Raw genomic sequence first — 23,085 nt, 5'->3', positions numbered from 1 at the left:
CGCAGCGTCTCCGCGCCCCTCTGCGCCTCTGTCTCCCCAGCGCCTGAGCTCGGCCCGCCGCGCGTACAGCCGCCCCCGCCGCGGGTACAGCCGGCCCGCCGCGCGTACAGCCGCCCCCGCCGCGCGTACAGCCGGCCCGCCGCGGGTACAGCCGCCCCCGCCGCGTGGGGAGGCGGCCCCGGGCCGGGATGCGGCGGGGCAGCCGCGGGAGCTCCTCGCGGCCGCGGCGGTGAGCGCCCCGGCGAGCGAGGGTCGAGGGCACGCCGCGCTCGGCTCTGCGCTCTCTCCCTGTCTGCTTCCCCGCTCCGCGGCATCATGGGCATCCAGGGCCTGCTGCAGTTCATCAAGGAGGCTGCCGAGCCTTCCCACGTGAAGAAATACCAAGGAATGACGGTGGCTGTGGACACCTACTGCTGGCTGCACAAAGGCGCCTATGCTTGTGCTGAGAAGCTGGCCCGGGGAGAGCCCACGGATTTGTAAGTCTTTCTTACGCTTAGCTCTCAGCCCTTTTAAAACTGAAGTTTTGTCAGCTTGGTGTTTCTTGAACTAAAAACTAAGTTACATTAGTTACGTTTCTTACTATTGATTATGAATTCTGAGTTGAAGTCTTTTGAAATTGAAATTTTTGGCGATAAATAGACAGCGTTCAGCTGTACAAAATAAAAAAAAAAAAGTATTTAAGAATATATTGGGGGAAAAAGTTCTCAAATATTTTTTTTTGTTAGAATACTCAAGGCTGTATCAGTTAGGTTTTTTTGTCCTAGCATGTTTCACTCTCAACTATAATCTGATTTCTCTGGTGAAATTCTGTACATGCAATTCTTTAATTTCAAATTTAATGTTGTTTTCAGATACCTTTTTTGCATGCAAAGAGACTTTGTAAATACTTCTGTGACAAAGGTTGTAATGATGCCAAGGAATTTTGAGAGATGTGTTGTGCTCTGAATAATGTGTAAGATTTTTTGCTGAACATACTACATTTTTAGTTAAAGTAGCTTTTAAAAAACATTTACACAGTTACAGTTCTGGGGAAGGAAATGAACAAAAATTGTGGTCATACTTCAGATTCAACTCCACACCTTAGACCAGCTTTGCACTTCTTGCCCTTCTCTGGCAATATGGCTTGAACTCTTGTTTTAGATTGGATATAGGTAAGGTTGGAAGGGGCCACTGCATGTCATCTCATACAGGCTCCCTTAGAGAACGTCACTTGGGGTTGTGTCCAGATGGCTTTTCAATATGTCCAGAGAAGGAAGAGGTTCAAAAACCTCTCTGGCCAACCTGTTTCAGTGCTTGGTTACTTGCCCAGCAAGGAAGTTCTACTTATCTTCTAGTGGAATTCCCGTGGTTTGGTTTCTGCCTGCTGCCTCCTGTCCTATTGCTTGGCACCATCCAGGGACCCTTGGATCCATCAAATGTTTGATTGGAGGCAAGAGAGAGTTGATGCTTTGCAAATGGATTCAGATATTTACTGCTGCTTATGTTAAGAACTGTGTAGTTTCAGTCCAGTCCTGCCTTGAAGGTAGTGGAGTTTCCTGAGAATAGGATACAATTCACCTGAGGAAAAGATTGACTGTCAGGAGAAATAAAGTCATAGGAAACTTTGGAATGGTTGAATTTGAATAAATGAGTACTTTATGGGCAAATCTTGTTTCCATGCACACATGGCCCTAGACTGGCACCTTAACTATAGTGTAGAGACCTTTCATAGTTTAAAATTCATCTGGATGGAGGTATTATATAGTGACAGTGCTATGTGCTCCTGTCTTTCAAAAATCTGTTATTTTTCTGTAGCTCTAAATCTAGTTTCTTCAGTGCTTCTATCCTTGCATTCTAAATGCTTCTAAATCCCACTCTCCTTCTCCTCCCTTCTTCTGTTAATGAGGTTGCTTTTGCTGTTTTAAACAGTGTCTTTAAAATTAAATTGTCTTTTTTCTTTGAGCATCGCTGCAATATGCTTGCTTAGTATTTACAACAGTTGTTAGATTTTAATTCTGTGCTGCTGATAAAACGATCTCGTACACATATGTAGGAATAACAGGTAAGAAGATGAGAGGTTTGAGGGAATAACTAATATCTGGAATGCCCAACAAATATTTTTTCAAGGAATGGGTTTGAAGGCAGTGGATGGTTGCCTCCTGAGCCATATACCATCTTCACAGTTTGTACAGAAGGGGAACTTCGCTGTCTTTTGGAATATTTCCAGCGCTGTGCCTGTATTTATAGTATGGGAAGATATGTTTGCATGTCTTGTCCATAGGATATATCCATTATCTGGAGAGAAGAGTGTATAGTTCTGCCAGGAGAGACTAAATAACCCCATCACTTCCAACTCGACAAAAGTGGTTTTAGTCTGCCTTTCTGGGGGAAGGTCATGTACTGTGCTTGTCTGTTTCCTGTTTCCCTGGCCATTCGGAATTGAGTTGCTGAAAGTAAAAAGACAATCCGTGTTTTAACTGGTTAAGTTTTTGTCAGTATTGAATCCTAATGCAGCAAAATCAGCTGAATTATACTTTAATTCTTATTTCATTTTGTCTGGGAGAGAGGAGCAGTCAGCCCAGTTCTGAACTGGGAGGTGGATTGTTTCTCTTGGTCAAAAAAAATCAACCAAACTGCATTCAAATGTTCTTTGTTTTTTGTGATACTGGGAGAATGTTCAGCCTGTTATGATTTTTGAACACTAGTTAGTCCTAAATTGACAGTTCTCCTGTCCTGCATCTGGAAAATGTGTAATAGACTTGTGATTAGCAATAAAGTTTATCTCACTTTTCTTACTTTTGTTGTTGTTGATACAGTTATGTAGGTTTCTGTATGAAATTTGTTCATATGCTCCTCTCATTTGGAATTAAACCAATTTTGGTGTTTGATGGATGTACCCTACCATCTAAGAAGGAAGTGGAAAAGGCACGACGAGAGTAAGTACTGAAGTGTACTGATTTGCAAGCAAAGCAGTTTTATTACTACAGTAAAAATCAAAAACCCTCCAACTTCAGCTAGGAAGTAAATTCTGGTAAACTCTGCTGCAATGTAGTGTGATATTTTTTAATTTGCATCTAAAATCATACAAACTTCCTAGAGGTTTTATTCCAAATATAGAAATGCACTTCATAAATGAAAGCTATTTTATAAAGGAAGGAAGTAAGCCTTTGAGCAGTAGTTCCTGTTATGTATTAAAAGCTTTTAGTTTACCCACACTTGTGATCTCTGGACAAAAATATTTTTTCCACCATAATTTTATTTTAAAATAGTACCCCTTTCCTCATCTTTCTCTACAACTAACAAGATAATGTTGTTTCAAATTTGGATTCAGGTCCCTATAAATGGGACGTTTCACTGAAGTTATGAGAATTTTTCAGTAGTGGTTGTTATTTATGAAGTCTCATGAGACACATGCTTTCTTCAGCGTGAAGTGAACAATTTCCGATTTATGAAATTAGGTAAATTAGGTTTTCTGTCCTCTGAATCAATAACTGTCTAGTGTCAGATACTCCCAACTCCCATTAAATCTATTTTACTGCAAGCTGAGTGCATGCATTTCTTCTTTTACACTGCTAATTTCAGTTCCTATTTGTCACTGTTTTCTGAAAAAATATTATCAATTTCAGCATTCAAATCTTGTTGTCTTTGTCAATGCAGTGACCTAGTAATTATTTTGTTTTTAAAAATTATGCAGTAGCCCAGATTTGGGAGGTGTTACGATTTCCCCCCTTTCTTACCTGTCTCTCTTATTCCCTTCTGCTGTTTGTTCTTTAAGTGAAAAATAATCTGAGATTGGTGGATATTTTTGTCTTTCTTTTAGGAGGCGTCAAGCCAGTCTTCTGAAGGGGAAGCAATTGCTGCAGGAAGGGAGACTGTCAGAGGCTAGGGAATGTTTTGGGCGAAGTGTAAATATTACCCATGCTATGGCTCATGAAGTTATTAAAGTAAGTTGTCAACATTATTGATAATGCCAGTTTTAAAAAAATCTCTGCAATAGGTAGCATATCCTACTCTGCATTTTTGTGGCTACATCACTGCCTCTTCTATATAGAAAAGGAAAGTATTCCCACTTGCTTAGTCTCTAATTTTTGTGCATGTTATTGGATTGTGTTAAACACAATTAACAAGCTTAAAGTTTATTATGCCTATTTGTATAAATAATAATGATGTGTCAAACAAAAGGCATCTCTTCCCACCTCTATGAACTGAATTTGATAACATCTGTTTTACTTTTGCAGCACAAAAAAAATTAAGGGTTTTTTAATAATATTTTTCTGTTTTCTAGTTTCTGAGCATAGACTACAGAAAAAAAAATTGGCTGATTAAAAATTGTTCTAGTAACTTTTTGCTATAATTTAAATGCAGTCATAGGGTCTTTATCAAAAAGTATTAAGTTTGTTCTAGTACTGTTCTCTTTTGTCCAGAATATAACTTGCATGAGTTCAACATTGTCATCTGTGGTCAGATGTTATAGGAGAGTGTTACAGGAAAGGTTGTTTTTGTAAACCAGTGTATATAGATCTAAGCTGCTTTAAAGTGGAGTTTCTGACTATGAAATATTGGACTCTTACTGAGGGAAGGATGGATCTGTGGTTAAAAGGTCATGGTTTTGGCTTTTTAATGTAGAGGTTTTTTATGCTTTCAGGTCTCTTAAGGTAATTACTGAAAATTAATGCAAAGTACTTGTGTGCTGATTTTTTATGTACAGGCTGCACGAGCCCAGGGAGTTGATTGTATTGTTGCTCCTTATGAAGCTGATGCTCAGCTGGCTTATCTTAATAAGACTGGCATGGTTCAAGCTATAATTACGGAAGACTCTGATCTTTTAGCTTTTGGATGTAAAAAGGTATGGAAGAAAATACTAATAACCTTTACCTCTTGCTGGTGTCAGAAAAGCAGAGTTTGAAGTTGCCAAATATGTTTGGTGTATGGATTAATTCTTCTACACCAAATGTGGGAAACAAGAGATAGGAATAGCACTTTGCCTTGTCTTGTTTCCACCAAGTGCAATGAAACACCTTATATGGGTAAAAATTATTGTTTTCACTTCCTCTTAACTTTCAGGTGTTTCTGAAAATTGACAAGTTTGGAAATGGACTAGAGATAGATCAAACTCGACTAGGAAACTGCAAGCAGCTTGGAAATGTATTTACAGAAGAGAAATTCCGCTACATGTGTATTCTTTCTGGTTGTGACTACCTCCCTTCAATTCATGGAATTGGGTTAGCTAAAGCATGCAAGTTACTAAAATTAGCCAACAATCCAGATATTATAAAGGTAAACTCAGTTTTGCTTTGTGTTTTGTTTTTTGGCAGCTTATAATAGTATATACAAAATTTAGCACTGAATTGAAAATATGAAGCTTTGTCTTCCTCCATTTTGAGGAGAATACTAAACAGTATTTTTACCTGTTCTTAAAGATACTGGCCTAAACTTAAGTGCTGAAGCTGATATATATTTATAAAAAATATACCACGGTAAACGTAGGTAAAGAATTGTTTTAATCCTTCAAGGGTATATTCTGTTTGAAGGGAAACTTTTGTTAAGACTTTGATTTCCACCCCCCCCCCCCCCCATTACTGATTTCTTCTGCTTCTGTAGATTAGTTATTAGAACTGTTCAATGAACTGTAACTTCTGCATAAGTACAGGTTTATCTCTGTGAGGGAGGCACAGAGATTTGGAATCCTATTTCATTACACGCATCCATAGATATGGACATTTCTATATTAAAAACAGTATGGAAGAAAAGTGTGATATGATGCAAAACAAATTCATATAGGGTGTTTTTTTTTTTTTCTTGTCCAATGTATAAAATTAAAGCAAATCTCATACTAGGAAATACAGAGATTAAGAGGATTGGAATAACTTCTTCTGTATGGGTAAGAAGGGAGTAGAGAGGTTAAGAGCTAATAAGAATACCTCATGGCGCTGTCCTGGAGGCAGGTAAATCTAGTCCAAAAAAGCCTTTTAATATGCAGTTTACTTAACTTAGTGTGTTATCTTATTTCTTAAATTCCTTGTGTGTTTTAGTGTATTTATCTTTTTCTCTCACAGAAAAAGAACCATGATTTTTAAATTTAAAGTGTTTTGTATCATACAGAGCAGACATCAGAGCAACTGGTTTGGCTTTTGAGGAAGTAAAAGAGGAACTTTGAACTTTTCCCACGCAAATCATTATTTGCTTTGATGTATGTCTGAGAAAAATTCCAGGGCTTATTCTGGTTGGTTTTGCAATTTTTTTTCCATTATAAGAACACCCACATATTGCTTATACATCCTGATAAAAATTTGATGTGCATTAGTTTAAATAAATACACCTTAAGGAGATTATATGTTTTTCTGATCTCTAATTTTGTACTGATGTTTGTATTGAAGGCGATACAAAAATTGAATTGTGTTATTTTTATAATTGTAGACAATTTGAGTGGGAAAAGAATGCACGGGGTTCTATTTTCTTTCCTTCCCCTGTTTAAGTTGAATCTGCTTGTTGCAGTAGGACACTCATTCTACATTTAATTACAAGCAAAGAGAATTAATATTTGACACATACTTAACCTTTCACATAACATGTTAAAATTAAACAGTTGAGTAATTTCTTTTTTTGACAGGTTATTAAGAAAATGGGGCAGTACTTGAAGATGAATATAACAGTACCAGAAGAATACATACAGGGTTTTACACGAGCTAATAATACATTTCTGTATCAGTTAGTTTTTGATCCTGTCAACAGAAAGTTAGTTCCTCTGAATGCATATGGAGATGATATTGATCCAGAAACACTGACTTATGCAGGACGGTATCCTTTGTGTTGAAACAGCAGAATGGGGAAATAAGGGTGAGCTGATGTGGTATCTTGCAACTTTCATTGCATCTGTGGTATACTTAGATTTTTTTTCCCTGCTTTGACTAAAGTCTGGCTTTTCTGCCATCTTAAACTTTTGTGGGGGTTTCCTTCTTTTCTCTTTTGCTCTGATTTTAATATATTTTTTTAAGTGCAGGGGGTAACCAAATGACCTATTATTGATACAGGCAGAAGTTATTTATCTGGCTCTTCTTGTTAGAAAAAAAAATTGTCAATTACAGTTTAAATATAAACTGACTGCTTTATGGCAGTCTTGAATTTCTGCCTGTGTTGTATGCTATAATCTCTTCCAGTTTAATTCTTGCAGTTTGTACTCAACTCAGTCTCTAATCTTAGTATTTCCTATTTTACCTGATCCCTCTTCCTATAGAAAAGGTAGCATTTTGCAACATCTGTGCAGTGTAAATTTCAACATGTAAGATTAGGAAAATGAAGGAAGAGAGGGGACTGTTAAAGTAGTTACTAGCTTTGTATGATCAAACCATCTGATCTCTGGCACTTGCAGAAATTAGGAAGGAGGAAGCTGCTGCCTCTCCTGCTGATAATTGAAGAATTTAATATTGACTTGCATGATATGCCAAAGACTGCAGATCTATTACAATTGCTGTTACATCAGACTGAGCCAGGAGTAGTAGTATTGGTCCTTTGGGTTAATATTCTAGCCATGCCTTTTAGTGGAAAAATGGGATAGTGGCTGTTCTAACTTTCATGGTACAGTTGTTGAAACATAATGTAATATTCATATATTTTCCTTTACTATGATGGAAACAGACATGTTGGTGATGATACTGCTTTTCAAATTGCTGTTGGCAATATTGATATCAATACAATGGAACAAATTGATAGCTATAACCCTGACATGGCACAGGTAACATCTTTATTATGAAGTTAGACATTAAGAACTTGATGTGGGTCTGAATGTTAATGGGGAAATGTGGTTGAGTGTTATCCACAAATGAGTTGTCAGTGAAAGCTATTCTGATATTACAGAAACTGTGTGCTCCTATACACATAATTCTCTTTTTTTTTAAAAGGTAAAGTTTTATTTTTCATGGCATTTGACTTAAATATCTGTTTTACTTTCAAACGTATTTGCTAGGTCCTTAAATATTTTTACAGAAGTAACTGACTTAAAGAGAAAATTCTTAGAGTTTTGGATTTCTTCCAAGAATAATCCAAAATTGTTTCCTGAGCAGAAATAAATTTGAAACTTTAAATTTGCTCTGAGATGAGCAGTTAGTCACTAGTGCCGTATTGAAATGAAGACATCATGGGAGCACAACAAAAAGTATGAAAAGCATGAAAATTGTAGGAACAAAAAATGTTTTTTGTAGACTATGTCACTAGATGTACAAATGTCAATATTTCCTTCTTTGTGTTCTAAGTCAGGAAATCATATCTAGAAGGCAAGATTATAAACCTGTGTCTTGGTTTTTAACTTGGTTTTCTGTAGTCTGTGCAGCAGAGAAGTTGTGGCTGGAATGACCGACGTGATAATCATGTCAACAGCATTTGGAGCAGAGAATACAAGTTTGGCCTCACTGAAGATCCTGCTCCTCCTAAAGTGCATTTCCCAGAGAAACCATTAACCAAAGGCATGGAGAAAATAATTAGTGTTAAAGGACTAAAGCTTGCAGGCAAAGAGCTCTTCTCAAAAAGGCCAAGGAGTGGTATGTTTATATTAAATAAGTATATGAACAACAGTAGAAGGTTGTGGGAAAAGAAAGGATTTTATCTTGTACTTTATGGTATGAGGCTTTGGTTTGCTATAATTTCAGGTTATGTTTAATACAAGCTGTATTTTGATGTAGTTTTGGTTTTAATTTCTATCTTAAAATGCCTTGTGAAGAAGTTAAACTACCCTGTTTTTCCTAGCACTGATATTAGGCCAGTCTGAAAACATAAAGAATGTTTTCTGTACTCAGACTGTGTTGCATCTAATCCCCTGTATAGGTGCTCTTTATGCCAAATTTTTCATTTCTCTAGTGCATCTGTGTTATCTTGTCTTCTATGCCACCTGAGTTATATGTGCTCGGATAAACTGTGGGCTTGTAATAGAAGAGGCACTTTTTGTTCCTATTGTGCTTTATGTTAAGTGTTTTCCACTGCTTCCTTTGCTTTCTGATTATACTGTTGGAGCTTTCTTTTTTTCCTTTGGTTCTCCAGGTATCTTCCTACTCCCTTGCTTATCAAAGTCTCTAGGTAGTTCAGCAACCTGCCTCTAAACCAAATGTAGTTTCATTGTAGTTGTTCTACCTTCACTCCATCTACCTTTTCACCAAATTATTTTTAAGGGTATGTTTAAGGCTATGCTAGAAAACAGTGGCATTAAAGACGTCTAAACTCTATTTTCTTACCAGATCCTACTAATATGTTTAAGCCTGTGACAGTAAAAATGTAATGTTTAGCTAACTCATAACTGCTTATTGTAGAATGTGCATTTACAGTGATGCTTAAATTGTCTCTAGATTCAGAAGAACTCTCAGATGGAGATCTGTTGAAGCAATATTCATTTTCAAAATCAAAAAAAATCAAGAAGGAGAATAATGATGGTCAAGCACAAAAGAGTGTGTCAGCAATACAAGACCTTGATTCTCCAGGAATTTCCATCTCTCAAGAAAGCTCTAACTCCCTACCCAGAATTAGAAATAAATTTGCTTCCTTTTTACAAAGGAAAAACAAAGAGAAGGATGCTGTAATTGTTCCAGGAACAAGAAGCAGGTATGTTTGTCACATGTTTTTATGAGCAACAAAACACTATTTGCTGTCCTGGTTGCTAAAATAGCCTGAATAATGAAAATAGGAAAAACGCTACCTCAAACTTTTTATAAAACTGTATTGCACCTCAGCTGAGGTGGTGGATCCTTTGTGCTAGGCATGCTATCTTTTGGGAGACAGATAATATTCCTTTTTTTACTGCTGAAGTGAAGACTGATACTATTCATAGAATGGTTTGGTTCAGAGCGGACCTTAAAATCATCTCATTCCAACCCCCCTGACATTGTCAAGACACCTTTTTCTAGACCAGGCTGCTCAGAGATCCATCCAACCTAATCTTGATCACTTCCAGGGATGGGGTATCTGCAGCTTCTCTGGGCAACCTGTTCCAGTGCACCGCCGCACTCCCATTCACCACAAGGTGAAGAATTTTGTCCCAGTATCTAATTTCAGTCTCCTTCAACTTGTCCTGTCACTACATACCCTTGTGAAAAGTCCCTCTCCAGCTCTCCTTTAGGGTCCCCTGTAGATACTGCAAGGTGCTCTAAGGTCTCCCTGGAGCCTTTTCTTCTCTAGGCTGAACAGTGCTAACTTTCTCAGTTTTGCTTTGTAGGAGAGGTGCTCCACCTCTGATCAATTTAGTGGCTCTCAAGAAAGTATTCAGTATCTCCGGGTATCAAAATTAATTAGGAATTGGCTGGGGTTTTTTTCCAGGTAAAGGACATATGACATATCTCAAAAAAACAAGGGTAGCTACTTTGCGGCAAATATGCAAGCAGTTAATGAATACATGGACTTAAGTTGATGGGGCTTTTTGTTTATTTCAGTAAAGATAAACCTGGTCATCCTCTATGACAAATACCTATTCTTATCCCATCCCATTCAGCTGACACTACTGATCTCTGCAGCAGCACTTTGAGAACAGGGACTTTCTTAGGGGTTTTTTTTTCATTTAGTCCCATTTGGCCACAATTACTTGATTTCTCTCTTTTTTTTAATCTATTATTGTGTAATTTTTATCTTAAATAATATGAATATTTTTGAGCAGTGCAATTTTGCAGAGCAATCTTAATACCTTAGTTTTAAAGCACACCTTTCTGAGCTGAAAGTTTTGGAAAGTTTTTTTATTGCATGAAATATTAAGAGTTGTCACTGATGATAGGCTTTTCCCTAAATCTGTGCTCAGTATTCTCAGGAACCGCTACTATAGCATAGAAAAAAAGTAGTAAGGTTTTATTTTCCTTGGTAAGTAGTGCTGAAGTATTTCACTACTAGTTTTATCATAGTTAATATATTCTTAAATGTTGTAGAATTTCTAGATGTTTCTCATTCAGGTGAAGAACCTTCTTAGTATTTCAGCCAAAGAAAGCATCTGTAAAAATGGCATTTTTCTGCTTATTTTTTCCACTAAATGTCTCCCTGTGGGACTTTTCCTTTTGCCAAAATAATTTGTCTGCAAGTATACCTTGAAAATAAAACTGATGGATAAAGACAATGATGCAAATTAGTATGTCATCATCCATAACTTTCTTCCCCCTTGCTTTCACTTTTTTTTTTCCTTTTTTAGGTTTTTCTGCAATGATGCAGTTATGTTTGACAGTAGAGCAAAGAAGGAAGGTGGTGCCCTAACTCAGGATGCTGAGCAGGATTGCCAGATACAGGAAATAAAACATGTAGCTGAAGATGTTTCTAGGTTTTCAGAAACTGAAAAATCACCACAGACTGTCTTTACCCCTCCTGGAAAAATGCAGAAAAGTTCTTCCCAGTGCTTTAGCGGCCTCAAAAGTAACTTGGGAAATCTTGGTCCATCTCAAACTGTATTTTCACAGCAGTTTCACCAACAGAGAAACAACTGCATTCTATCCCAGGAAGATCAGATTAATGTGGCAGTGTGTGATGAATCAGAGGAAGAGTCCTCCCCCTTAATAGAACTGGAACAGTCATCACAGTCTCATGGGTCTTGTGAGCCATCAGAATGCAGTTTGGAGTCTTCAGAAATCCTGCAAGTATCCAGCAACAGCTTAGGTCCAAAGGTAAAAAAATAAGACATTGTTTCAGCATTTGTTTTCACATTAAATTATAAAAGAAATTGTTCAGTTAAGTCTCCTTTTCAGAATGGTGCCCTACAGCTGATGTACCTTGTGCTAACAAAACTTATCTCTAAATAGAATCACAGGATGATCATTTTCTTGTCAATGCTTAACATAATTGTACAGAATAGATTGACATACTAACTTAAATCAGATCTGTTCTCTGGTTTTAGTTTGTCTTATCTATGCTTTGCTTAGGCACTGCTATTGCTGCAGTGCCTCATAAATGCACCTGGTAGGCAACCTTTTGTTCTCTGCTTTTAGTCCCTCAAGTGCTCTCAGAAGCATATGCATGCCTTTGTAGTGTTGCTTGCTAAAAGACAGGTTTTTGTATGAGTTCTTAGAGCTGCTGAAAACATTGTAACTTAAAGTATATACATGTAGCTATGAAAACATCTTGTGTTTACAAAAAGACAACCTGTTTTAAAACCGGACAATTCAATTTTCTCTTGAAGGAATCTGATTCTAGTTCAAAACTGAATGATGATCAATGCTCTCTGTCTCTGCTATTTTCTGCTGTTCAAACTAACAAAAAAACCACAATCATAAAGACCAAGGTAAGAATTATTTTAATTTTATGAGCTTTACTAAACTCTGAGAATCCGTTCCTACTAGTTCATTTTAGAACTTGTAATGAAAGACATAAGCAATGCAAATGTTGACAAGACAAAGCTTTATTCTTGTTCATCTACCCTGGAGCTGGGGTGAAATATAACCACCTATAATTGATAAAATTGTTGCAGCATGTTTGGGGATGTTAAACACTTCAGTGTAAAGTAAGCCAAGGTAAGGCAAGAAAATCCATTTCAGGTTTTATGATATAAATTGCAGTAATGTTCACAGTCCAGATACGGTCACAAAATACAGCTCTAACTTGACTTCTCTGTGTTTGCTTGTATGTAAAAGAATAAACTTATGTTCCTTTTCTTTGGAACATGTCTAAGAGCTTAATGTATTTATCTAGTTGTTAACTTCTAAGACTTTAACAGCTCTGACTCCCTTAGGTGTTGTCATTAGTTTTCGCCAAAAGATATAAGAGGCAGATGTTTTCTATGTATGCCCCTTAGTAAGTTTTCATGTAGACAGACTAAAAATCACAAGCTTCTTGCTGCCAGACAATAATATTGTGTGTTTTGTAAAATAGTGACATCTTGTGGTTATTGTTAGGAACTTATTTTTTAAGAAGCAAGTTACATTTATATTTTGGAACATGAACATTTTTCCTGCTTTTTCTCAACAAGACTGAGCAAGGAAATCGTCCTGGCATTCTGAATTCTTATTACTTTGGTTTTAAGATGGTGTTTAATATGTCTTATATTATTTTGCTCACCTTAGAAGGTGTATTGGGAGAATGAATATATTAAATATTGAGGGATCACATTAAGGTACTACTGATGTAATATAAGCATCGCATAAAAACAAAATTTTAGCATGCTTGGAGCCCTTCATGAAACAAATACTGCTGAAAAATCTTGTGAGGACAATAGAGTTAGTTTAAAGCAAGTGGCTGTTAGGAGGATTTCCACCACTTATTTCCATGGCCATGAATTCTCTCTTCTGTTATGTGCTGGGAATAATAATTATAAAGAATTACATCAGAAAACTGGCTTGGCCGAAAAGAAACCTGACAACAATGAAAAGGTCAGTGATATTGTAACTTGGGCCCATCCAGACTCTTGGGACTCCTGGGAGTTGTTGCATCAGTAAGACCATGGAAGAGGCAAAGTAGAGATAAGGAGCACCACTTGTGGCTCAGTTTTCTTTCAGAACTTATTAAAATCTTGTTAAGATATTTATTAGGATTCTGCAACTGTAAAACAAGGGATGTGTTTGCTGGTGTTAAACACAGCAGAAGATACCAAAGGGGAAAGTGAGTTCCAGATTTAGGGAAGAAGCAGTTAATCACATAATGCGTAACATATTCTGATTTTGGTAAGCTCAGTACTGGCTATGTAGATTTGCTTAGAGAAATTTAATAACTGGGAGTGGCAATCTGAAAAGTTTGTCAGCTCTTATAGTGGTTCCAAAATATGAAGTACTATCTATTAAATTCTAATATCAAAATTAGTAGAAGATTTTTACTAAAATATGCCTATGTGATACAGAACTTCCTAAGACCTCAAGTTTTTTTCTGTGATACTTCAGCTGTGGTATTTACTCCTAATTATTTTTCACAATTGCTGTGAGCTCAGCCAAGATTGTAATACAGATAATATGCCAGAGCAGAATGCTCTTTTCTGAAATTTCTTAGCAGGTGTTCACCATGTAGGTTTGCCTACTTTTGGGTTAGCTAAATTGAGTTCAAACTCAGACATAATTCAGTACTACATGGATACATAGGATTTAGGTGCCTTCACATGCTGCAAAAAGACTAAGGGGATTAGATAAAAAGCAAAATACTATAAAGCAGGCAGTTTTAAGATTTTATTTTATTCTTCCTAGTATTCTTGTCACAAGTTTTAGCTTACAACATTCTAAACACCTTTTTCCTTCCTTGGAATACCAAGATCTGCTTAATATATTTAGGTAGAAACAGTGCAATTTCAATAACAGAATCATAGAATCATTAAGGTTGGAAAAGACCTTTGCAGTCAGGTCTATCTGTCAACCCAGCACTACCATGTTCACCATTGAACTGTATCCTGAACTGTATCCTGGATATGTATGCCATATCCACACAATTTTTGAACGCTTCCAAGAATTGTGATTCTGCCACTTCTCTGGGCAGCCTGTTCCAATGCTTTACAACCCTTTGCAGGAAGAAATTTTTCTTAATATCCAATCAAAACCTCCCCTGGTGCAACCTGAGGCCGTTTCCTCATGTCCTATTAGTAGTTGCCTGGAAGAAGAGGCCAATCCCCACCTGGCTACACCTTCGCTTCAGGCAGTTGTAGAGAGTGATGAGGTTGCCCCTGAGCCTCTTTTTCTCCAGGCTAAACACTCCCATCTCCCTCATCTGCCCATCATCAGACTTATGCTCCAGACCTTTCACCAGCTCTATTGCCTGTCTTTGGACTCATTCCAGTGCCTCAATATCTTGTAGATGGGGACCAAAACTGAGCACTGTATTTGAGGTGCAAAAAAAATATATAATAAATGTGTGTGGTGGGGGGATGGCAAAATGCCATGATGTTTCAGAAATAACTAAGCTATGAATTCTCTTTGAAGAAAAGACTGCTGAGATGTTCCAATTTAAATCTGATTGCATTTAAGACAGATTCTGGCCAAGCACAACTTTTCTGAGCTCCTGGTATAGAAATTGGATAAGAAGGTCCATCTAGAGTTCTAAGGATCCTTGGGATCATTGTACTGTTACCTGCGCTCTTGCTTGTGGCTCCATCTTTGTGAAATCCGAGTGAAACTCACAGGGACTGATACCAGAGAGCCACTGCTCTTAAAATTCTAAAGGATGGCATTACATGAAAGCACAACAAATAGTTTTCAAACAGATGAAAAAGTAACTATTCAGTAGGTTTTAAAAGCTGAATTCAAAAGAAATTAGTATTTACAACATTAATATGAAGACTTATGGAAGCAGGTTTGCCAGTTTTTACAGCTGCGGTATATCTTGCGTTTGAGATGCCAATTTTGGCTTATAGACTATCTAAATATACTTTGTTGTGGCATTTTCAATTTCATTATCTCAATACAATGTAAACCACTATTTTTTTTGATTATAAGCTTTGCAGCATGGTACCTGTTGCTTGCAGGTTGTCATTTTAACCATGTGTGCAATATTAAAATCCTATAGGTTCCTGGATTACGTAAATCCAGTAATATAAGGTCACATATGGCAACAAAGCTCAAGCCATTGATACCAGCTAAAGTAAGTGGACTAAGCAGGAAAATGTCACCTGTGCAGAAGAAAAAGGACTGTGATACTGAAAATAAGCTGGGGCTACAATCCACTATTGGGGAACTCTGGAAAAGCTTCCAATTTAAAAGGTGAGTTGCTTTAACTCTTTACTTAGTACGCTGCCTACTTTTTTCCCAAAGAAACAATTTTCAAAGCAGACTCTACACATGTTCTCCATACAATTCCATAAGGATAACAGCGCAAAATTAGATATTTTCTACATACAATTTATAACTTCCTATGCTTGATGTAAACATGAAGCATGGTTTTTGGTAAATATATTTTTATAATTAGTTTTTTCATTTAACCAGGAAAAACTCTTAGCTAAAATTCACTTACTGAATTTTATTGATAATTACATTTAGTTTGACAATTACATTTAGTTACCATAATTGATATGAAAATCATTGCCATTGTTTGCCATCAAACACAAACAATCATTTCTTGTCCTAAATGCAAAAGCTGCATTAAAGTTGCTAGATTTAATTGCATACAAGACTACTTCTATTTAACTCTATGTCACTCACATTTGGAGATGGCTGATTGGCAGAAATATTCTCCTTTCAAGATGACAGTGAACTGATGGAATATTTCTGTTAGCTGGAGTTTCTGGTTACAAGAGACATTCTTGTACACTATAAAATGCTGTTGCTTTTCCTTGTGGCGATGACTTGTCTAACTTGAAGTTTATGCAAATAGCTTCAAGGTTTGAATTTGAAGGGCAACTATTATTTCTAAAAGGTACAACAAAATCTGAAGTGTAGTTATTCTAACACTATCTCCATGGGCTCAGATAAAAACTCCTGGTGGCAAAGTTTTCCCAGCTTTAAGTAGCAACTTCAACTTTGAATAAATAGGTCTTACTTAAATAAAATTATTTTCACTAACTTGAAACCAAATGTGAGTAAGACAAAAGTATTCTTTGCACTGAGTAGTAAATGTTGATTCATATTGGTGAGCATATGTTAATTCAGATGAATGTATTTTAGTAAGTTTGGGACTTAGGGTAGGCCATTATAAACATAGAACTGTGTTCTGTTTAAAAAATATTATTTAGGGTATTTACATTTTTAGAAACCTTACTTATTATCTATCTTATGCGGTGTGAGAATGACTGACAGTTTCAAGAACAAAGTGAAAGTCTTCTGTATTTATTGCTTGACCTCTATTTGGTCAGGGTTGCTCACAGGGAGAAAAATCATAAATTTGGATTTATCAGAATACAGGCAGATAGAACAGTGTGAGCTTAGGTGGCACTCTCTGCTGATGGTTGCAACACTTGGCTTCCACCATGCACATCTTATCCATCCAGTTTTGGTTGGTTTGTAACCTCTGGGTGTTTATACTGGGAATATATATTTTTCTATTACTTCTATGTAAGCAATAGTGTATTAGCTTTTAGGGGATTTTTTTTCCTCAACACATTTCACAAATTGGGTTTTTTACAGCTAGAACTTGCTTAGCTCTTTTTTTTTTTTTCAGATTTTAAGATGTTTCTAGCCTTATGTTTTAACAATTATGTCATCTTATGGCAAATACATTATGTGGGACACTCACCAGTTCTGCCTCAATGTCAAGGCTCACAGGAGCAATGAAGTGCTCCTATGTATAAAACTACATTTATTCAGAAGACTTAAATGTTAAGAAGGCATGTATAACCCAAAGTAGGATGGGGTACATATAGTCTTTCATAAATAAAGCTAACAGCCATCATTCTGTCACTTTCAGTGAAGTTGTTCAGTTGTACTGAAATTAAAACTTCGCATCATAAATTTTTATTTTTTACTTTTTCCTAGGTGGAGTGGGTAGTTAGGTGAGGGGTCTTTCTTTGTTTTAACCTGTATATTCTTACAGGCCTGTGGTCAGAAACACAAAATATCATAACATCCTTTGGTTTTGTTTTGTCTTTGGTTTTTTTGTGCAGAGAGTATGAAAAACTTCCTTCTTGTAGAAAGTCAGATCCTTTGTCTCCAATCAAAGACAATATACAACTCACTCCAGAAACAGAAGAGGAAATCTTTAATCATCTGGAACGTAGTCATGTTCAGAGAGCTATATTCCAGTGAACTGCATGCTGTTCATAATGGGATGGTTTTTAATCATTGTCAAAATTTACCCTTTGGATATTTCATCAATATATAAAAGATACTTTGAAAACCAGCAACATACTTTAGTCTGACTAGTGATTTATCATCTCTTTTTATAAAAGCGTGAATTCAAAGGTACAGTTCTGTACTGACTAGAATAAAATAATTCAGATTCCTCTGTTCTCTTATATGAAGTCCCCATGCTAAATTTTTCTCCAAACACTTTTTAGTTGTCCCTGGGCATTTTATGTAGGTCTCACATACAATTCAAGTTCCTGCAAGAGCAGCAGAGCAAGCTTGTGTTGTAATTTGTAATAATTAATGTTTTTTGCCTCTTTCTTTTTTACTCTTGAGGATAATTTGGCTTCAATACAGGTTTAAAACTGCTGTTAAGTGTGCGTAACAGTCTGCAGTATACTTCCAGCAGTCTGATATCTATGTCTTTTCACTATGAGGTAAGATTTGCTCTCTTGACACTTTTTCTGTTTTGTTCAGTTGTGTTGGTGGTAGGAATAACTGGGTGTCTGCAGAAAGAAATATCACAAATATCTGGTCCCCAAATTCTCACATTAATAGAATGCAATCCAAAAAAATATAATGTATTCTTCTGTTTAACATCTCTATTTCACGTTTATATTCTTCAACAGCAGACACCCAAAATGCTGGTCCTCAGAGGCAGGGTTACAAAATAACATTGTCATCACAACAGGCCAAGCTTCAGTATTCAAAGGAATAGAATGCAGGAGACTAGAGCCATTGCTGTCTTTGACTCAATTACCATGAAATAGTATGATGGAATTTCAGATTTCTACCTTGCAAATCAGGATTTGAGTCATTGTAAAGGTATGTTTGCAACTTTCCTGTTTTTAGGAATGGATAGTATTTCTGCAGCAGATGAAGGTTCAAAAAGATATCTTAACCTGTGAAATATATATTTTCCATTCCTGAGATTAATGCTCTCCCTCAGCCTTTGAGCTTTTTGCAGGAGTTTCAAGTTCGAAATTACCTATGAGAAGCAGAGGTTTTAAGGTTGCAATGTACTTTTTTTCCCTAAGAGAATTTCCATCTATGAAACTGAAGTGAGCAGCTAAATTAAATTACAAAGAAGCTGCTTAAAAGAAAAATTTGATCCCCAAATTTGTGGGATCAGCCCTCCTATTTCTATATTTGTGTTGAAAATATGGAGAACAAGGAATTGAGGCAATGATGCTCTAGGACAGGCTTTCTCTCATATGTGCACCACTAGAAAATTTCTAACACAGAAAAGCAGTATTTTAATGTTGATCTTCAGTGATAACTGCCAGGTATGATGTTACAAATCTAGGCCAAGGATAAATGTTTGTATTTCTACTCATAGAACTGTTACCTAGGATGAATTTTTTATGTGTTCCTACAAATATAATAAAAATGACAGAATGAGTCTTTGAAGGGAAAACAGAAAAAGTCTATTTTCATCCATTTCTTATTTATTGGTTGTGGGAGTTGCAAGGTTTTTTATACAGTGCATCCTTGCCTTTTTCCTGCCCCTTCAATCAAAGGGCCACCTGTTCCTGCTTTAGTGGATCATCATAAAAGACAGACTACTTGTTTTTGTGCTAGCAAGGACAGGTGATTTTAAAGGGATTATCTTTTGTGACAGCTACATTGTATGTTCTTAAAGCAGATTTCTTAAAAATACTTCTGTATAGTTCCTGATTTGTATTTGGAGGTCTTGGGTGTACTGACTTCACATTACAGAGGATTCTTTCCAGGAATACAGGCATCTGTTACATTGGATGTAAATATATAATATGTGTAAGCATACAACAGCATTTAAGGTTTATACTTCTAATGTGGAGTTATTGTGTTGGTGTTTACTCTGTGAAAGGTACAATAACATAAATGCAAGTGAATTGGTGCAAGACTTTATTCCTGAGTTTAATAGGGTAGGAATAGTAAAAATTAAGTATCAGAATAGGAGAAATTATTACAGGTTATGATGGCCTGGGGAGGATAAAATATAACACAATGAAAAAAAAAAAAAAAAAAACAAGAAGAGTTTGGTGATTTTAAAAAAGCGCAGGCAATTTAAGATTTGGGTAGTTGGAAAACAAGAAGTGAGTAGAAGGAATTGAAAGCAAATGACAAAGAGGGGCATAACTGTGTTGCTTGCTTTATAATCTCATAAAATACTAAATGTACCTTTTTTAATATCTAAAACTAATATTTCTAATTTTATCAGCAGGACTTCAGACTATTCTTACAAAATTGATGGCATTGCTATACTATATTAAAAGGGTAAATCTGGCCCAGAAAAACTAAATTTACTAATGGTGATCTAATCAAGTTTCACTTTTGAAAGTGCTGGCTGGCCATTCTTTCATCAGAATTCTCATATGACCTATAAATCACAGAGAATTAATGTGAGAGCATGATCATCCAAATCCAGTCATGGTTTTGAAACTATAGGTAACTTGTTCAAATTCAACTGAGTATTTCTGCTTAAATAGTTTTATTCTTTCTCATACAAATCAATAGAGTTATTTTTATGAATCCATGTGAATAAGGATGTTTGAGGTCAATTAGCAGCTGTTAGCATCCTTTTTTAACAGCTAATTCTGTTAAACTAAATACAATTTTAGATATTTCACCTCACCATTTTTTCTCCAATGAAGATTTTAAATTAGCTAATGCTAACTTTAGTGTATTAAAACCATTTTCATTAGCAAACACAATGACTTTCAAGGTTCACCTGAATTACAGTGAACATTTTTAAAAAGTTTTAGGTAGAACTAAACATTAGTACAGATTTATAAATAATTTTTAGTTTAAATATAGAGAACACTGACTTCTAAGATTATGGTTGCTAAATGCAAGAAAACATTGCACATTTTTGGGGGTCTTTGTTAGGGGATTTTTGTTTGTTTTTTTTTTTTTTTAATAAGGTAAATTGCTAAGCAAAGTAGAATTCAGTTAATGGTCTAAAATCTGATCAAAACTAAGCTGGATTGTCCTGTGTCTAATATGATATGTATGTTCAGAGGCTTAAATAAGCTAATATTTGTATTGGCTTAAAAGTCTGCTTCCTGGAGGTCAGTCACAGTAAGAACATCCATCTTCTCATTAAACTATAAAAATGATACCATTTTGGAAGTTTCTGTGGTTTGTCTTGATTTTATTGGTTTCCTGTGTCTGGCATGCACATTTTGCCAGTGCCAGAATCCTGAAGTGATATCTGTTGGAAAATTTTCTGTCTGACAGTAAAGATCAAGAGACTGTCTTTTTTTTTTTTTAATGTTAATGTGGATTTTGCCCACTTTGATTTCACAAGATTTAATATCTTCAGGCATGCAAGAACATTATGCTCCTATGTTCTGGTCAGTATTTTTAAGTCAAATTTCAGCTGGCATTGAAGAAGAAAAAAAGCATATATACTGGCAGTGCTTAGCTGAATAAATACAAACTACATATAAATATCACCATATTTGTATTAATGAGTCTTTTGCATATCCTCGGGTTTCTTTTTTAAACAATTCCTTAAAACACATAAAAGCTTTACATAACAGATAAGTTAGAGTAGTCAAAGTGTAGTTTTGGGGTTAGTTATTTTTTTTGTTTTTTCTTTTTTGACTGCCATTATGCTATTTCCTCAGCAAAAACAAGATGAAAGACTTCCCTTCTTTGCCCTAGCCCACATTTATATATATGCCAGCAGTGGCACATGGAGAGAAGGAATTTTGTGGATTTTCTGAAAAAGTTAAAATAGTCTGCAATAGGAATTTCCCCAAAATTAATAATTGTTTGATCTGTCTTCAGAACAGTCCACTGAAGATTTCTGTAGTTTCTGAGGTTAGAGTTTATTATTCTAATCTTATTTACTCGACCTTGAAGTTAGTTCACTGACGTCACTATTTGTCTTCAAGGGAACACTGACTACTAAACTTTACAGCTAAGAATTTGTTTTCATTCCTGCTTTCAAGTTTTAGACTTGCTTCATAGTGATGGCATGAAAGTGGAACAGTAATTTAAAATATACTTACTCTACCTCTCCTCCTCTACAGCAAAGGACAATATTTGATGTGCAGCCTCATTTTTATTTTCCCATGCAGAGTTACACAGCTATAATTAAGCACTATGAGACTAGATGCCTGAGGAAGTTCTTTTTTACCTGAGACTCACTGACTTCTGTGGATCAACACAGGTGTTACAAAAAAAACAGCCCAACTTGCAGAATTTGTTTCATGTTTGCCCAGTACCAAGTGTAATAGACCACTGTCCTCTGGCAAGTATTTGAAAAACAAAATCCTTCAAATTCTGGTAGAAAACTTCATTAGGGTCTGTTCTGAATCCTCTTCAAAAATACAGCACAATTTAAGGCAACACAGCAAAGTAAGAGATGGGGAGGTATTACCAATTATTAGAATTAATATTTAGACTACAGTGGTCTAGAGCATTAACTAAGACTATTTTCATATCCAAATATAAATAGTAAATAACACATTGCTAAGTGTAAAGTTTTAGAGCCAGTTGTGAAATCCAATTAACTGTTGTTTAATTGCCTTTCATGAAAGAGTGTTTCAGCCTAAAAGTACGGAGCAGTAACAAGGTTTTATACTGTGTAACAGTGCACATGGCTCAGAAGTCTTGGGTGCTCAGTGTGTTCCTGGTAGGCAAGGCTCTTATGGATTCAACTCACTACCTGTGTCTAGAAAGCTGGGTTATATTTATTGCTATGTTAATTAAAAAAATAGGATAATTGCCATCCATATCTGAAAATCTTGCGAGCCTGCTTGAGAGTCTGAAAATAAGGACCATTTTGCACAGTAAATCAGAGTTTAGTCCCGATTTGCTGGCATGCCTTGTAATAAGGGAAAAGGATGTATTTACAAATTTTTGGCCTGAGGACTCTGATCACAAATCTATATCTGAACCCAGCTTTCACAAGGAAAGACTCTGAACATACATATTCAGTTGAACTTTTCAAAAAGCTCCCACCAACTATCACAAATTTTAAGCCAAATAAAGCAGTTCTGGAGTACAAACATTTTATGCAGAGTCTGTAAAGTGCTTATTCCACTCTCCTTGACGCTCTCCAGTAGCAAGGAGTACTGTTTTGGGCACCATACTTAAAGAAAAATGTAGACACCCTGGAGACACTTCAGAGAGAAGTAGAAAGAATGAGCAGCAGTCTAGAAGGCACTATGAGGGAGGGTGGAAGGAACTGGCATTGTTTAGTCTAGAGAAGGGAGAGCTAAGAAAGATGGGATGTCAGCCCACAAACCATGAGCAATGTTTCTGCAAAACAGAAAACATCAACTATAGATTGGGAGCCAAGCAATGAAAAGTACACAGCAGAGGATCTTCAATCTTGTGGCTAGAGTAACTTTTCTTAAATAAATTGGTTAAATGCTTAATTAAGCTAGCTACATTTAATTTTCAGTTTAAAAATTAAGTCCTGGTATCTGAAAAGATATAAAGCACAAGTAAACTCTGTATATAAACTGTAACTTCT

The 23,085-nt window shown here is 36.1% G+C and overlaps 1 protein-coding gene across 1 annotated transcript; it reads left to right on the top strand.

Moving 5' to 3' along the window:
* Nucleotides 1–135: 135 nt before the first annotated feature.
* EXO1 (exonuclease 1) lies at nt 136–20,718 on the top strand. Its single transcript, XM_085575410.1, has 13 exons — nt 136–476; nt 2,796–2,915; nt 3,800–3,923; nt 4,688–4,825; nt 5,044–5,256; nt 6,590–6,777; nt 7,615–7,711; nt 8,297–8,513; nt 9,312–9,564; nt 11,129–11,594; nt 12,107–12,208; nt 15,403–15,596; nt 17,432–20,718. Exons 1-13 carry the CDS (start codon nt 316–318, stop codon nt 17,571–17,573), a joined length of 2,415 nt encoding a protein of 804 aa, XP_085431536.1. The 5' UTR covers nt 136–315; the 3' UTR covers nt 17,574–20,718.
* The last annotated feature ends 2,367 nt before the right edge of the window (nt 20,719–23,085 follow it).

The sequence above is a fragment of the Lonchura striata genome, chromosome 3 (genome assembly GCF_050655825.1).
Source record: "Lonchura striata isolate lonStrDom1 chromosome 3, ASM5065582v1, whole genome shotgun sequence".
In the NCBI taxonomy this organism is placed as follows: domain Eukaryota; kingdom Metazoa; phylum Chordata; class Aves; order Passeriformes; family Estrildidae; genus Lonchura; species Lonchura striata.
The sequence above is the reverse complement of the archived record's forward strand: the minus strand, read 5'-3'. Positions and strand labels throughout refer to the sequence as shown.

Excerpts from the sequence above, each read along its gene's own strand:
- EXO1 (XM_085575410.1), top strand. The coding sequence starts at position 316 with ATGGGCATCCAGGGCCTGCTGCAGTTCATCAAGGAGGCTGCCGAGCCT. Across the intron at positions 6,778-7,614 it reads ACACTGACTTATGCAGGACG|ACATGTTGGTGATGATACTG; the intron begins GTATCCTTTGTG and ends TGATGGAAACAG. Across the intron at positions 15,597-17,431 it reads AAAAGCTTCCAATTTAAAAG|AGAGTATGAAAAACTTCCTT; the intron begins GTGAGTTGCTTT and ends TTTTTTGTGCAG.